The 17,091-nt window shown below is 49.8% G+C and overlaps 1 protein-coding gene across 1 annotated transcript in view; it reads right to left on the bottom strand.

Annotated features, from left to right (window-relative positions):
- Positions 1 to 4,294: 4,294 nt before the first annotated feature.
- The window catches only part of NSG2 (neuronal vesicle trafficking associated 2), a 62,832-nt gene continuing 50,035 nt past the window's right edge, over positions 4,295 to 17,091 (bottom strand). Inside the window, exons 4-5 of the mRNA XM_004043028.5 lie at positions 9,136 to 9,246; positions 4,295 to 6,167 (exon numbers count right to left, since the gene is read on the bottom strand). Of these exons, the coding sequence (XP_004043076.1) occupies positions 5,976 to 6,167; positions 9,136 to 9,246 (303 nt within the window). The 3' untranslated portion in view covers positions 4,295 to 5,975. The remainder of the gene's footprint in view (positions 6,168 to 9,135; positions 9,247 to 17,091) is intronic.

The raw sequence follows: 17,091 nt of genomic DNA, 5'->3' as shown, positions 1-17,091 counted from the left end.
TCTTCCTCCAAAATCCATATCTTCAGTGTGATCATGGAAAAATGTCAGACAAAATTGAGAGATAGGCTACAAAGTACCTGATCAGCACATCCAAAGTGTCAAGGTTGTGAAAGACTAGGTAAGGCAGGAATTGTCACAAATCTGAAAGGACTGAGGAGACAACTAAATGCAGTCCAAGGGCTTGGATCAGATCCTGAAACAGAGAAAGGATTTTAGTGGAAAGACTGGTGAGATTTGAATAAAGTCTGTAATCTTGTTTTATTTTATTTATTTATGTATTTATTGCTTGTTTTGAAGTGCATGTAAATAATTTAATCAAAATGGTTTTGGAAAATATGACAGAGACCTCAAAGCAACACTTTATTTGTAATCTTTAAAAATGATGTATTTGTGCCCATCAGTGACAGACTGGGTACAGAAAATGTGATGCATATACACCATGGAATACTACACAGCCATAAAAAGGAATGAGATCATGTCCTTTGCAGGGACATGAATGGAGCTGGAGGCCATCATTCTCAGCAAGCTAATACAGAAACAGAAAACCAAACATGGCATGTTCTAAGTGGGAGCTGCACACCGAGAACCACGTGGACACAGGGAGGGAAACAACACACACTGGGGCCTGTCCGGGGGTGGGTGGGGTGGGGGGAGGGAGAGCATCGGGATAAATAGCTAATGCTTGCTGGGCTTAATACCTAAGTGATGGGTCGATAGGTGCAGCAAATCAGCACGACACACATTTACCTATGTAACAAACCTGCACATCCTGTACCTGGACCCCAGAACTTAAGATAAAATGAATTTTTTTTAAGATGATGTATTTGTGTAACTAAATGTAGCAATTAAAAACTGTAAGTAGACATGAAGAAAATGGGGCAGCCTGTGGCTTTGTGTGGTAGATGTGGCATATGTGGTAGGTGACATGAGGCTGCCCTGCGAGGAATGGGACAGGGCCTGGGAGCTTCCTGAGGGCAGGCAGGAGGTAATCCGTTTCTCTGTTATAGTCACTTCAAGGCCATTGCCTTATTTTAACCCACGGCAACCCTATTGGTGGGGGGTGGGGGGGCAGTATTTACAAGTAATTCCAATTTACAAATAAGGAAGCTGAGGCAGAGAGATTGATCCACAGTAGCTACAATTTGTCGAGTTCCTGCTCTAGGTAAATCTTTAAACACTATGTCATGAATTCTCACAAAATGAGGTAGGAACAATTCTTATTCCCATTTTAAAGATGAGGAAGCTGCGGTGTGAAGAGACGAAGGGAACTGGCAGAGGCAGGTGCAGGAGTCGCGCCGGGTCCCAGGGCTGCCTACTCTCCTCCTGGGTCCAACCTCTCCTTGTGCCACCGGCCACACCCCCAACACCTGGCCCAAACCCAGCGAGGCTCTCACCAAGGGCCTGGAATTGAAAAATAAATTACGTAAGCTCAGTCCACAGCCTCTAGACAACATTCCCTCAGGAGATAGTGAGGCAGAGACAGAAAAAGAGAAAAATTAAGAGAAAGAGAGGAGACAGTGAGGAGAGGGAGGAGCGGGGAGTGTCCAGAGAGAGAGGTACAACCACCTTTGGGGGCTACTTTGACTAATTGAACTCTAGATCTGTGTTTCCAGAAACAGGTCATTTCTGACAAAAGGACAGACTCAGATAAACAGCCTGCTGTGCTAGACTGAGTCTGATCTATGGGAAACGGCATTGACGTTGCCGTGGAAACGAGTCCTTTTCTCTCCACTGTCCAGGAGTGCTGTTTTTTAAAGAGATGGTATTGTGTGCTTCTTGGAAAAATTATTGGGGATCAATTTCTTCTTCTTCCACATGACTCCCCATTTGGATTAGAGCACATTGCAGGAGTTGAGGGAAGATAAATTGACCAACAGCAGTTCTGACAGGTGGCCTTTCAATTTTCCAGAAAAAATGTGTATCTCGCTAAATACCTTCTGATCCGATCGACCGCTGGGATGACTCCGGGCGCCATCACTGCTTCTCCCCAGTATGCAGCCATGGGCTGCTCTTTCATCTCACTCCTCCTCTCCCCCAGCCTGGACTGTGAGCCCAGGGGTACGGACTTGAATCCTTGCCTCTGGCACTGGCTTGGGGGAGGCACCCCAGCAGCCTTATAAGCAGAAGCCCCGAGCTTTCCCTCCTCCAAACCTTTACAATGCTGTCCCCATTACCTGGGAGGATGGCTCTGTGGTGTCTCTCCTCCACCCTCCCGAATTATTCCTGTCATAGTGCAGCCCGTCCTTCAAGGCCCAGTTCCAAGGCCAGGTCCTCCCAGAACCCAGTCTGACACCCACACAGATATGCCCTCCCGCCTCAGAACTTCTTGCCACACACAGGCCCAGCCCAGCCACCCTCTCTACACAGCCTTCATCCTGTCTTATCTGGGGGGATCTCTGGGGAGGTTCCCAATGTTGGTGAATAGATTAAAAAGCATGCAAAACACACAAATAGAGCTTGATCTACAAACCAAGGTGCTGTTTTTAGGATCATTGCCTGGCTCCCCTGACCCTCCATCAGCCAGCAGGGCTCTGTAACACCCCATCCTGCAAAATGCAGAGGAGATGTCCCTGACCAAACCCCCTTTGGTTAAACTCTTCTAACTGATGCCACACTCCTTGGATATATTCATGGGAAGAGTTAGGCATCATCGTCTGTTCCGATAAGGATAGCACTTGGCCCCAGAGTCACCCCTAAACCAGAAATATCTGCACCCATCTCCTGGCCCTCTCATTCTCCCTCGTTTCTACTCATACACCCATAGCTTGTTCATTCCAGAGAAGTGATAGCTTTCTTACTTTTTGAGGCACTGGAGTGGCAAATCCACTTATGACAGAGTGTTTGTACATGCGTTCATTAAGCCTTTCACTGATTCTGTGTAATTGAAAGACATGTTGGGTGTTTCTGTGCTGGCTTTGTGGATCAGCCAGGCTTTGTGGGTAGGATGCCAGCTCCGATCCCTGCACTCTCCCACTCACCATCTCCCAAAGCCGGGCTGGAAACCCGAGGCTGTATGGGAGTGGGTAGGGTTGTCTGAGGCCCTGTGTTCAGTAGCCTGTGGAGCCCCAGCTGGGAGGTGCTGTGTCGTCTCCCTTCTCTCTCCCACCCACCATGCATGTTCAGCCCCAACCCCTAGCATAGCAACCCGCTTGGAGCCTCAGCTTCCAACTCTGCCCAAAGTCAACCCTGGTCTCTTCCTCAGATGGCCTGCCATCCACGTTAGAGAAGATGTGTGAGCACAAACTATAACCTACAAAGCAAGATGCAGAGATGCATGGTCACTGCTGCGTGGCACAGTGCTTAAGACCCTGGTACCAAAAAGGTGTGGGCTTCAATCACAGCTCTGCTGCTCACTGACTGCGTGACCTCGAGCAAGCTGCTTCACCGCTCTGTTCCTCCAGTTCTTCGTCTCCAAACGGGGATGATGATGACAAAGCGGATGGTAGTGGTGCTGAAGGTGGAGCACCTACTTCACAGAACTGGTAGGAGGGTTGTAGGAACTAAGATACAAGTGGCATTTAGTACTTGGCATAGAGCACAGGGCATTTAAGTGTTGGCTTTTCTTCACAGTCACCATTGATACCGAGTTCTGGCTGAGAATCAGCTAATTCACTCTTACAGCTGCAACTTGACTTTCTGGAAAAGTAACTAGGCAGTGTTGCTCAGGGTCTGACATGGAACAGAAGTAGTGTGGGGGTGCAAAGGAGTCCCACAAGCCTGGGATTGGACCCCCCACTGCTCTGTTACAGCCCTAGTACAGTCTTTTTCCCCCTGAGCCTGCATGTCTTCATCTGTCTAATGGGGTCAATGACCCCTACCTGCCAAGGTCATGCTAAGCCCTAAATTAGCAATTTAAAAAGGGGTCCTCAACATCTTCCTCCTCAGTTGCGGCTAATCACCAGTTGCATTAAGTCAAAGGCATTATCACACCTTTATTTTCATATCTGACTCCATCGCCAGACCTCAGGGCAATGATTCTCTGTCATCCGTTTCTGTATCCCCCATGCCCAGCACAGCCTGGCCCTAGAAGCTGCCCAGTAGGCATCTGCTGCATGAAGGACATTGAGCTGGCAGATAAGCAGCCAGGTACACCTCTTGGTCCTTCCTTAGGACCGCAACACCATCTCAGGCCCCAGTTGCCTGAGGATGGACATTCCCCTACAGTCCAATTCTAGCCCCAGCCCAACAGGACACTGTAGGGCTCACCCTGCCCTCTGGGACCCCCACCCCCAGCATCTTCCCCATCAGGCTCACTGAGCAGGAGATAAAGAACATTGCAAAGGAAGGTCAAGACTCTCAGACACATCTATCTTTATTTGTTTCCTGTCAGAAAATTTCAAGAATTACACCAAAAAATACTTCAGCCTCTGCTACCTACTGACAAAAATACACCACAAAATTATAAAGCGCTCAGCGGTTTTGCTAGGGACAACTTGTTATTCCGCTTTGAATGACAAATGAATTTACAGGTGACTCAGGGTGATTGGAGGTTGGGGGAGAAGGGAGGAAAAATCAGATGAGAGCGTTTGGCAGGATAGTTTGAGCTATGCTAGTCTTATTACCCAGCTGTTGCATACGATGATCTCAGCAACACAGCAAGCCACAAAAAAATACCCTTTACATGGCCTGTCGGAGACTTGTGAGGAAGCGGTACCACATCTCAAATAACCAATTCTCCCAGCTGGTTCTGGCCCTGTGGGTCCTGGAGCTGACACCCTGCAGAACTGGCCTCCCTGAAACATTTGAGAGAGGCAGGGGAGGGCCTGATAGGGTTCCAGGGAACTGGGAGGCCTGGTCAAGGCTGGATGCTGCCTCCTTGTCAGGAGCTTCTAGAACTCGGTTGGGGAGTTTGGACAAATGTCCCCTTTTAACACAACGAAGTGGGCAAAAGACAGTCCCATTTTTCAGCTTCCTTTAGAAACGATTTGGCATTGTGGTGGCCCCAACCTTCAGGTCTCTTCCTGGCTGTCACTTGAGGCTCCTGGTTGGAATCCTATTGTTGTTGTTATTGTTATCAGCACTTTGGGAAACAACAAACAAACAAAAACTTAAAAGTCAGGTGCCTGTGCTTATTGCTTGTGGCCTAGTGTCACATGCCTGTCCCGTGCCTTCCTTCTTGCAGCCGCACCTTCCTTCCCTCCCTCTCCCCCCGCTGCTGTCTCATCAACATGGGCAGTATCCAGGTGTGGATCTAGAAAATGCAAGCAAAAGACAAAGAAAATCTACCCACTCCTCAGCGTTTGCTGATGCAGAACCCACCGTCGCAGGGTGGGCATTCAGAGCCCAGGCCATGTGGGTCTGCCCAGGTCCTAGGATGGAGGCCCAGAAAGTTTGTGCTCATCTTGCAAAATGCACCAGAGGCCAGCACATTTCACTATGGGTTATGTGCATTCTGGGCTTAGTAATGCCAAAATCAGCTCTTCTCTCCAGCTCGGCCATTCCTCATTTCCTGCGGGCCTACCCTGCAGACCACAGGCTAATGGAATAGTCCCGGTCTGTGTCACTCACATACTCTGCAACCCTGGAGCCCCCACTGAAGCTACGTTTTCTTATCTAAGAAGCCCACAGAGTCTGTGCTCTTCACTGCCCTTCAACGTCTTCCGATGGAGCCAGTTTAATGCTTTTTGTTCATGTTCTTTGTTTCTTTCCTTTTCTGCTGTTACATTTTCCTAACAAAGAATAAGCAGTGGCTTTAAAAATATCTTACATGGGAACAATCAACACGAAACATGCCTTTGTACATGAGCCTGACTCGGCGACGAATCAACAATACCAAGGAACAGAAAGAAATATCGGTTCAGACAACTCCAGCATACACCACGTGTTTGGTGCGTTCTTCCCCCCACCCTGCCCTGCCCCGCCCCGCCCCCGCCCCCATATCCCAGGAGTACAGTGTTGTCTTGTAACTGGAGCTTGGCTTAGCCAGTGGGGGTCCTCCTCTCCACCCCGCCCCCCATTCTGGCTGGGGCAGGCCTCTAGTGGCCCTGGGTCTTGGGCGGCTTGGGCTCATGGATGACAGCGGCTGCCGACAGCCACGGCCCGATGGCCCGGGCAGTGCTCTGCTTGGCCACGCTGTAGTGGCTGATGACTGTGTAGAAGCGGCTTCTGGAATTGGGGTCCTGGGAGGAGTAGTAAGCATCCAGGGAGGCTGGGATACAGCGTTTGTGCTGGGGAAGAAAGAGACAGAGTCAGGGGTCATTCAGCAAACTGCTCCCAACCTGCCCAGCAACACAGCCACCCTGACTGGAGTGCAGCTGCATCAGGCTGTCAGCCAGAGGGCAGGTGACAGCTCCTGACCTGGGCCTGGCATGCAGCAGCCTTCCCAACACCAGCACCAGCACAAACAGCAAAGCTCCACTTAGAAGAAGCCAGACGACCTGAACCTGATATTGACACTGATTCAAGGCCAGCCTTCTCTGCCTACTGACTGTCCGGCTGTAGTGGATGCTGTAGAGACCCCCACAGACTCCCTCTATCTGGCTGATTCACCTGTCCCCTTGTTGCCTCTCTGGGCTGTTGTTCACAGCCAATGACTATTTATTTCCTCTATTTTATACTTGCATCTCTTTTCTCTTATATCAAAAGTCTTGCCGGATGCGGTGGCTCACGCCTGTAATCCCAGCACTTTGGGAGGCCGAGGCAGGCAGATCATGAGGTCAGGAGTTCAACACCAGCCTGACCAACACAGTGAAACCCCATCTCTACTAAAAATACAAAAAATAGCTGGGCATGGTGGTGCACACCTGTAATCCCAGCTACTCAGGAGGCTGAGGCAGGAGAATTGCTTGAACCCAGGAGGCAGAGATTGCAGTGAGCCGAGATGGCACCACTGCACTCCAGCGTGGGTGACAGAGTGAGAGTCCGTCGCAAAAAAAAAAAAAAAAGGCTTCATTCCTAACAACATTCATGTAATGATGTATTTGCATTATCCTACAATAAATATAGAACAGTCACAAAATAGCACCAAAGTTACTACTAAGAGGCAATGAACCTGGGGACTACCGGACGAACTTGGAGGTTTCTCTGCAGCTCCATGTGTCCTTAGAATACGCTCCACCAAGGGTGTGAGGCGAACATGCTGTCGTCTACAACCGGTTGAAATATTTATTTTCTTTGCACGTTTATGTCCTTAACTTGATATAGAGCTAGGTTCTTTAAACAATGAACCTCTTGTTTTTTCTCATTTATTTATTTTTAAATATGTCAAACATTTACATATTTCAAGGACAAATATTTAAGAAGATAGATCCGAAGAAGCCTTGCGTCCATCCCTTCCTCCTGATGAACCATTTTTATTAATTTTTAAAATTTATCCTTCCTGAATTTCTTTCCAAAACAATAAGCAAATAGCGCTCACCTCCCCTTTGCCCACACATAGGCAGGACCTTCCTTCCATCATTCATCCTTACTATCTTAAAGAGCATTCTCTTTCCGTGTATGGAGGCCTTCCTTCCTTATTTTCCCAGTTGTAGTGACGTCCACTGTGTGGATGTGTCACAGTTTATTCAACTGTCCCCTACTGTTCCCATTGTTTTGAGTCTTCCAGAACCTCAGCTTCTTTTTTTTTGAGACAGAGTCTCGCTCTGTCCCTCCAGGCTGGAGTGCAATGGCGCGACCTCGGCTCACCGCAACCTCCACTTCCCAGGTTAAAGTGATTCTCCTGCCTCAGCCTCCCAAGTAGCTGGGATTACAGGCATGAGCCACCACGCCTGGCTAATTTTGTATTTTTAGTAGAGATGGGGTTTCTCCACGTTGGTCAGGATGGTCTCAGAACCTCAGCTTCTGACCACTTGGAGTGTAATCTAGGAAGCCAGATCTGAACTGCCTCCATGGAAGTCTAGGAAGTCAGATTATACCCTTGGTGGAGTGTATTCTAAGAACACATGGAGTTGCAGAGAAACCTCCAAGTTCGTTCAGTAGTCTCCAGGTTCACTACCTCTTAGTAGTAACATTGGTGCTATTTTGTGACTGTTCTATATATATAGTAGGATAAGGCAAATACATCATTACGTGAATGTTGTTAGGAGCCAAGACTTCTGATATAAGAGAAAAGAGATGCAAGTATATAATGGAGGAAATGAACAGTCATTGGCTGTGAGCAGTGGCCCAGAGAGGCAACCAGGTGATAGGTGAGTCAACCAGCTAGAGGCGGTCAGATTGGAGTGTAATCTAGGCAGTGCAGAACCGAAGGATACACATTTTCAGGCTGGCACACTTCCTATTTGATCTCCCCACATCAAAACATAATTATTGTGATGTCTTGGAAAACCTTCTTAACTAAACACTCTCTACATTTAATTCCTCATATGTGAAATGGGAGCCAAAGAAACCCTATTTCTCAGAATGGTTGTACAGCTCAATTGAGATAATGTTTAAGGAAACATCTAGCAAAGGGTCTGATGTATTAGAGATACTCAGCAAATGGTAATTATAAATATTAATAGTATCAGCTGTGTTCGCTCTGAAACAGACTCTGTCTTTATTGCAACTAACATTTGTTGAGAGTTCATTATCTAATAGGCCCTTTGTTAACTGATTTTACTTAAATTCTCTCCTTAAGGCCTCCCAAAACTCCTGGGAAAAGGCATTATGAGCCCCCATTTTGCAGGCAAGAAAACAAGGTTCAGAGGGGCAAGAAAACTCCCAGAGGTCATGCAGCAGGTTCTGTTCTTTCAGAGAAGGAGTTTAATCAGAGTGTGGGTCAAGGGGAGACTTGGAGACAGAGCTTCAAAGAACCTCAGAGGCACCAGCCCTGCCTTCACACCTCTGGAGGGCCACTGCAAGGGTAAGCAAACAGCCATTGAGCCAGGAAGACCCGCACCAAGCCGAGCTTTCCCAAAATGGAACAATCCATGTCAAGAGGTAGTGAGCTGCTTCCCTCATTGCTGATGTGCCGTCGAAGCTGGACCACCTCCTGACCCTGGAGAGCACCATCTTGGGGGAGGAACTCTACTGCCTACTGGAGACTGAGTCCCTCAAGAAAACTTGGAAACTCCTTGCCAAACACATATTCCATTTTAAACAGTCGGTAGGGAGGTCGTCATACCCAGAATTTGGACACCAGTGAAGAGAAGACATTGATCAACCCTCTAACTGAATTTGATAGTGGCCTGGGACTACTCAACCACGTCTTACCTTATAGACGAATCCCTCTGGGCAGCTGTGATCATAGGTGAAGGCTTTGTAAACCACCAGGAACACAATGCACGCAAGGAAAGCTAGGGCCAGGCTGACAAGGATGGTGACCTGGAGGAATACAAAATTAAGTCATCCAGCCTCAGTCTGCCCACCTTCAGTCCCCGTATGCAGCTTTCAGAGCCTAGAACTGGCAGGCAGCATGGCGTGCTAGAAAGGGGGACAGGCCCAAGGAACTGGCTCTGTCTTGGCTTGGTTACTAACTTGCAGTCTTAGGCAAATTACCTGCGCTCTTTGGGCCTCTTTCCCCCTTCTGCAGGATAATCTCTGAAGCTCCATTTTTTTGTTTTGTTTTTTTTGTTTGTTTGTTTATTTGTTTGTTTTTGTGAGACGGAGTCTCACTCTGTCACCCAGGCTGGAGAGCTGGAGTGCAATGGCACCATCTCAGCTCACTGCAACCTTCACCTCCCAGGTTCAAGTGCTTCTCCCTGCCTCAGCCTTCCGAGTAGCTGGGATCACAGGCACCCACCACCACACCTGGCTAATTTTTGTATTTTTTAGTAGAGACAGGGTTTAGTAGAGACAGGGTTTCACCATGTTGGCCAGGCTGGTCTTGAACTCCTGACCTCAGGTGATCCACCTGCTTCGGCCTCCCAAAGTACTAGGATTACAGGCATGAGCCACTGCGCCCAACCACTCCTTTCTGATTTAACATGTGATTTCCCCCTCATTTTCCTTTTCCTTATAACTATGTGGGATGTGGGGGAGTTGATCATTAAGCCGTCACTTCCAGTGCTTCCTGCTTTACATCCCCACCGCGCCCCACCACTGGTGCATTGCAACCTCGGACATCAACTGCTTCTTTCGCCTCTACTTGGACATCTAATACACACTTTCAACACATTCCCAAACCGGATTCCCGCTCTCCTCCCAACTCAAACCTGCTCCACCTGCATTCTTCTTCATCTCAGAACATGTCAATTTCACATTTGCAGTCACTCAGGCCAAATATCCTGAAGTCATCCATGACTCCCTTTTTCTCACACACCACATCCAATCTACCAGAAGAAACGATCATTTCTGCCTTCAAATACACCCATAATCTGACCACTTTTTACCACCTCAATCATGTCCAACCGGGTGGAAGCCATCATCGTCTCTCACCTGCAGCATCTAACAGCCTTCTAACTAGTGACGACTTCCTTGTCCTCTAGGGTGTATTCAGCACACAGCAACCAGAGAGCTTTGTAAAATCTAAAACAATGCAGGGGCCAGGTGCAGTGGCTCACACCTGTAATCTCAGCACTTTGGGAGGCCGAGGTAGGAAGATCACTTGAGGTCAGGAGTTCGTGACCAGCCTGCCCAATATGGCGAAACCCTGTCTCTACTAAAAATACAAAAAAAAAAAAAAAAAAAAGCCGGGGTGGTGGCAGGCACCTGTGATCCCAGCTACTGGGGAGGCTGAGGCAGGAGAATGGCTTGAACCTGGGAGGAGGAGGCTGCAGTGAGCCGAGATTGTGCCACAGCACTCCAGCCTGGGTGACAGAGTGAGACTCCATCTAAATAAATACATAAATAAATAAATAAATAAATAAATAAATAAATAAATAAAACAAAGCATGGCCCTTTTCTGCTCGAAAGCCTGCAGTGGTCTCCAGCTTAAATATAACCCAGTTCCTGTCCACTATCTGAAAGCAACCTTTAAAAAAAATAATACAACACCAAACAAAGTGGGGGCACCATCAGGATTCATCTGAAATCAGTAATTGGTTAACTTCAGAGGCACCTCTAGGCTTGCACTGACCCCATCCCACCATCTATGTACAAGGGGGCAGGGAAGTCCCCATGATACCGGGGCATCTAATATTACAAGCAGAATTTGTGTGTGTGTTATTTTTTAAAGCTGGTGTCCCTTTTAGTCAGTTGGCCTAGAAATATGGCAGGATGCTTCTCATGGAGGAAAGGTTCCTTTTGATTCAGAAAAAGAATAAAATTAACTTTGGGAGTGCCCATGCCATCTCTTTCCCACCCCAGGGCATGTTTATAAGGAAAGGAGGAGACAGGAGTCTACATTGCTCCAAAAATATGGAGTTGTCTGTTGGCAGTTTTAAATACTGGACGGGAGGAATTTGAAAAGGAAAAGAGGAAGAGGGATGTCGGGAGGATTCTGTCCAAATCTCATGAGCAGACACCGTCCATGAGCAATTCCTAATGAATGTGTATATGAAGTTTTAGGACAGTACTGTGTAACATTCAGTTTTAAGCTACTGTTGACACCATGTGCTGTCCATTCTCTCCATTACCCCAAGCCAGAAGTTGAAGCCTGTTGCATGCTTATCAGCCTCCTGCCCTGGATTGGAGTGATAACAGTATGGGATGAGATGGTGCAGAGATCAGTCCAGTATCACGCAGGCAAGAGGTGGACCCGAGGTGGAGAAATCAAGAGAAGTTGGACTTAAAGCAAGAGATACCCTGAAGACACATATGCACCCTAGGAAACTCCTATTTGAATAGTACAGGAAAGGAGGCCACCCAAGACCACGACTCACAAATGCTGAGGACCTAGGAACACATGATCAACATGTGTTTGGAGTAGAGATATAAAAAAATTTTAAATGCTCAGATTTCCCAATAGCCAAAAGGTAGAAACAGCCCAAATTTCCATCTGCTGATGAATGAATAAACAAATTGTGGTCTATCCATGCAGCGGAATGTTACTCAGCCATGAAAGGGAATGAAGGACCAGCTGCAGATGCAGACGGCCCTTCAAACATGATGCTGAGCCAAAGAACCCAGACGCCAATGGCCACATGTCATGTGATTCCATTGATGAGACTCCCAGAATGGGGAAATGCACAGAGGCAGGTGCAGACTGGAGCCCGCTAGGACTAGGGGGTCTGGGGGAGTGGGGAATGACTGATAAGGGGTGTAGGGTTTCCTTTTGGGGTGATGAAAACATTTTGAAACTAGACAGAGGTGATGGTCGCACAACATTATGAATGCACTAAATGCCGCTGCGCTGCTCACTTTAAAGTCGTTATGTTTATGTTACATGAGTTTTCTCTTAGTTTTTAAAAATAAATGCCCAGAGTTCAGGCAGCATCCTGGCACCTGCAGCTCTGCCCTGGGGACAGGGAGCCAATTTCCTAAGTGGTGACCCTTTCTGTTAAAGGGATATTAAAATCCTGCTGGCATCCCCTCCCCTCAAAGAGAACACACCTGGGCCCAGCCAAGAGAGTTGCCTATAGTCGCAGGCTCATCCACAGACTACAGTGCAGCTGTAGAGCTCGTGCATGCTCAGGCTGGAGTTCAGAGCCTCAGCCCCAGCCTGCCATTGCCTCCAGCCTGATGCAGGGTCTGAGGGAGCTGCTGGAAAGCTTCCCATCCCAATGACCATGTGCAACCCCAAACCTTGTCTAGGCAGAGTCCCAGGCCTCTTGAGAGACTCAGGAGCTGGGCAAGACCTCCCAACATGGGTATGGACGTGCCCAGACAGAGCTGGATATGGCCCCTGGTCAGCAGCAGGTTAGTAAAGGGGTACTAGGAGCTGGTGCAGGACCCAGCAAGCCTGCCTGTGGGACAGGTTCCCTTTACAGGGTGAGCTCTTCCACTGCTAATGTCCCCTGAGTTAAGAAATCCCAAATAGGAACTGCAGGGGCTGAGTCACCAAAGCACCACCAGGGCTAGAGACCATGAGCACAGAGCAGGCCTCCAGCAAATGCTTCTGGAAAAAGAAAAGGGAGGGAGGGAGGTACCTTGGAGGTAGTGGTTTCAAACCCTGCTTCACATTAGAAGCAGCTGAGGAGCTCGGAAATGCTGATGCCTAGGTTGTCACCACCCCCATGGATTCTAATTCCCTGGGTCCAGGACAAGGCTGTCCAGGTAATTACCGTGTGTAACCAGGAAGAGAAGCGCTGCTCTAGTAGGACTAGCTGTGAGTGGTTCTCAAGCAGCTGCACATGTTAGAATCCCCTGGGATTCAAACGTTTCAGATGATCCTGGTGCTCTAGCCCTATCTCAAACCAACTACACCAGAATCTCTGGGGGTGCAGTCCAGGCCTCAGCATGTTTCGAAGCCCCCACGTGGTCCCCACATGCAAGCAGTCCTGTGTGCTGACACTTGCCGGGGTGTCCTCCGTGACTGTCAGAGTCAAGGGTCTAATGCTGACTGGTTGCTACGGGTGCAGCCCAGCCCATGGGATTCTGCCCAAGCAGGGCTAACTTCCGCCAGGCTGCCCCACATGCTCCATGACCCCAGAATTAGGCTCAATGGAGGCTGTCTTAGCTGAAGGAGAGTTTGCCTCCCTGTCCTGAATTTTGGTAACTTCTGCAACTGAAGGCCAATCATTCCCTAAGAGTCTGGGGAGGTCAGAGAGTATGTTGTGGTGAATCAGGCATAGGCTCTCTCTTGAGGCCTCACAGTCTACAGGAGGAGGGAGAGATGGACCGATGGGTGCAGACACTTGCAATGCAGAGGTGACACCATGACTGAGGCCATCAGCACAGGCGGCTGCTGGACCTAACCAACCTGGGGGCAGGGGCATCACGGAAGTCCTCCTGGGGGATGTGACATCAGAAGTGACTCCATGGAAGAACATTAGGATTAAGGGGAAGAAGGCTCTGAGCAGAGGAAATGGCATCAGCCCTGGATAGAATGTGGAGAGCACATGGGCTGTTCTGAAGGCATCACAGGCCTTGGCATGGCTGGCCCAAGGGGTGTGAGTGATGGGGAAGCCTGGGGGCCTGGGCAGGGGGCAGAGAACAGATTACACTTGGACTTGATCTCAAGGACAACAGGGAGCCAGTGACAGTTCTAAGCAGGGAAGCGACAAGGTGAGAATTATGTTTTGGAGTGATGTCTCTGGGGGCAACAGGAGGCATGTTTGCAGGGGGATGGCTGAAGGCAAGGGGGCCAGTAGGCAGGCTGATATAGTAGGGCGTGTCCCAGATGCTGAGGCCAGACGGGGCAATGGGGTGGAGTCAATGGCCTAAGATGGCATAGGAGGTGAGCACAGCACTGCGAGACAAGAGGAGGAAGGGCCGGCTCAGGCCGGCGAGTTCCACTGGTGAGCTTTCTGGATTCTGGATGACGGAGTTGTCAGTGGTTGCTGGGGTGGGGCGGGAGCTGGAGAGTCCTGGTTTGGTTCCAGGGCGAGATTTCCTACAGGCAGGTTTCAGTTCTGCGAGGCATCCTGCTGGACCTGGCCTCCCCGGCCTCCCTTTCTGGTGGATTTGTGAAATTCAGGGGCCTACGTGCCTGATCCCTGCAACAAAGCTCCCGCCATGCCGGGCGAGCCTAAGAGGGCCGGAGAGAGAAACTCCCACCTCCCCACAAAGCACCTCTGAACATGAAAGCCGGACTCCACATCAATATTTATTGACTCGGTTTATATAACCTCCATCCTCAGAGACGTTCTAAAGCCCTTGGTTTCACTTCTTGAATTTAACAACCTGAGCCTCGCGATAAACAGCTCGCTAGTTCTCCAGCGCTAAATTGGAGGGTTTCATTACAGGCACAGTCCTCACCACGGAATCGCACTCTCCGCACCCGTCTCCCCTCATCCACTCACTCAGCCACTCATCGTCCGCTCAGTGCGAGTCTACTAAAGGGCCTACTGTGAACCAGATGCTATGCACAGTCATTGCCTCGAGGAGTTCCCAGGAGGGAGAGAGTGAGACATTCGATGAGCAATTCACCAAAGAAATAACCACAAACCAAGCACTGAATGTGGTCTGAACAGAGCACACAAAGGGGGCCCTTTGACGGGGTGGCCCTGGAAGCGAGAGGGGACTGGGCTCCAGGCAACCCCGGGCCAGAGCACTGCAGCATTCTAGGACGCCCAGAGATCCTACAAGGAAGAGGAGCTCGAGGTTCCAGAGGGCCTGGAAGAAGCAGTCTGGCTGTGACGAAGGGGACAAGGAGCAGAGAACGCTGAGGTGAGGCTGGAAGGAAGGCAGGGTCCAGCCCCCTAGGGCTTTGGAGGCCAATAGCACCCTTGTCCTGCCCAAGACAGTAGCTCCCCACAGAGGCAGCCCTGGTGCTGTCGGGGTAACATCTTTGCTCAGCCTGCACGCCCTCAATCACCCTCCAGTCTCATGTAGCTCTCCCCACTGGCTCACACTGTCCCCTCCAGCCCCGGCACCCTGACAGCTCCTGCAGTTGCTTCTCTGGGCCTTGGGCCAGGCCTGGAGCCCCCGTGTGCCCTTCCTCAGCAAGGAGAACATCTCCTCAGCATTCAGCTCCAGCCCTGAACCCCTAATCCATCCCTGCTCTGTAGCTGGGGCCTGCTTCAGTTCCTCCTCCATAGGAGCACACTGCATCCCCAACACCCCTCTCGCCTACCAGCCACCTTCTGCTGGGAAGGCCTCGGGCAGCAAGCGAGTCGCACCCTTTTCTCTGTGCCCAGTAGTGACTCATACAAAGTGGGGATCAGAAACATTTCCTGACCTGCAGTGTTGAGTTGAATTAAGACCAGAGAGACAGAGAGAGAGAGACAGACACACAGACACACACACACACATACACAGACACACACACAGTCATACACACAGACACACACAGAGAGACACACTCACACACACAGTAACACACACACACAGAGACACACATACTGAGAGAGAAAGGTACACACACAGAGACACAGACACACACACAGACACAGAGACACACACAGAGACAAACACACACAAAGAGACACACACAGACACACAGATACTCATACACACACTCACTGAGAGAGAAACACACACACAGAGACACACACACAGACAAACACAGACACACACACAGTTACACACACACAGAGACACAGAGACACACACACAGTTACACACACAGAGACATACAGACACACACACATAGTTACACACATACAGAGACACACACACTGAGAAAGACACACACACACAGACATACACACATACACACACACAGCCTCCCCCCAGACATCCACAAGCAGACAGACGTGCAACCTGGCCCAAACCGTGCCGTGTGCAGATGTAGTGGCGCTCGGAAGCACCTGCATGTCTCCTCCTGTTCTCTTCCCTCTCCTCAACCCTGCCACCCCACACATGTGCCCAACAAAAGAACCTTAACCTTGAGGAGAATCAGGGTTTGGGCTGGCACCCACGAAGATGCACCCAAGATTCCTCTTCAGGCTTGTGAGATCCAAGACAGAAGACAGGAAGAATTCAAAATAGAGCACAGAGTTGGCGACTCTGGCAAAGATGTGCCGGGACTAGTCACAGCGACCGCTGCCCCATGACCCTCCCTCCATCTAATCACAGTGGCAGGAGTCGTAACAATAACAACAGATGCTAAGAGTTATTAGGAATGTAGTGTACACTATCGTCACAATCATACGAAGTAGAATTATTATCCCCATTTTGCTGATGGAGAAAGTGAGGCTCTGAGAGGTGAAGTGACTTCCCCAAGGTTCCCCAGTTGGTAAGAGGTAAGTCGAGAAAAAGCACCAAGTTATCTCATGGGCATCTTGACCTCACCATGCCCCTGACCAGCCTCAGCCGTGGCAGGAGGCAGCGCTGCCCACCGCATCTGGGGCCTGACTCTGCAGCGACCCCTGCCTCCACTTTTCCCCCAGAGCCATGCACAGGCAGACACCAGCTCTGGCAGCTTTTGCCTCTGACACCGCTTATCTCCCTCCCCCTGCCCCCATATTCATCATAAGCCCCCTGGCCAGACCACCATCACCTCTCCCCTGGGTGCAGCAGCCTCACTGCTCCTGGGCCTCCAGCCTCTAGGCTTCCAGTCCGCCCTAGACTCTCCAACAAGCCAACTTGGTCACACTGCTTCCCTGATGAACGAGCCACCACACCTACAGGATGAGGGCTCATCTCCTTGGCAGAGCAGACAAGGCATTTTTGGATTTAACCTCCATTCCCTTTTCAGCCCCAACCCTGGCCCTCCAAGCTCCAGGTACCCCAGTTTTCCCCACC

Source organism: Gorilla gorilla, chromosome 4 (genome assembly GCF_029281585.2).
Source record: "Gorilla gorilla gorilla isolate KB3781 chromosome 4, NHGRI_mGorGor1-v2.1_pri, whole genome shotgun sequence".
In the NCBI taxonomy this organism is placed as follows: Eukaryota; Metazoa; Chordata; class Mammalia; order Primates; family Hominidae; genus Gorilla; species Gorilla gorilla.
This window is presented reverse-complemented; position numbering and strand designations above follow the sequence as displayed.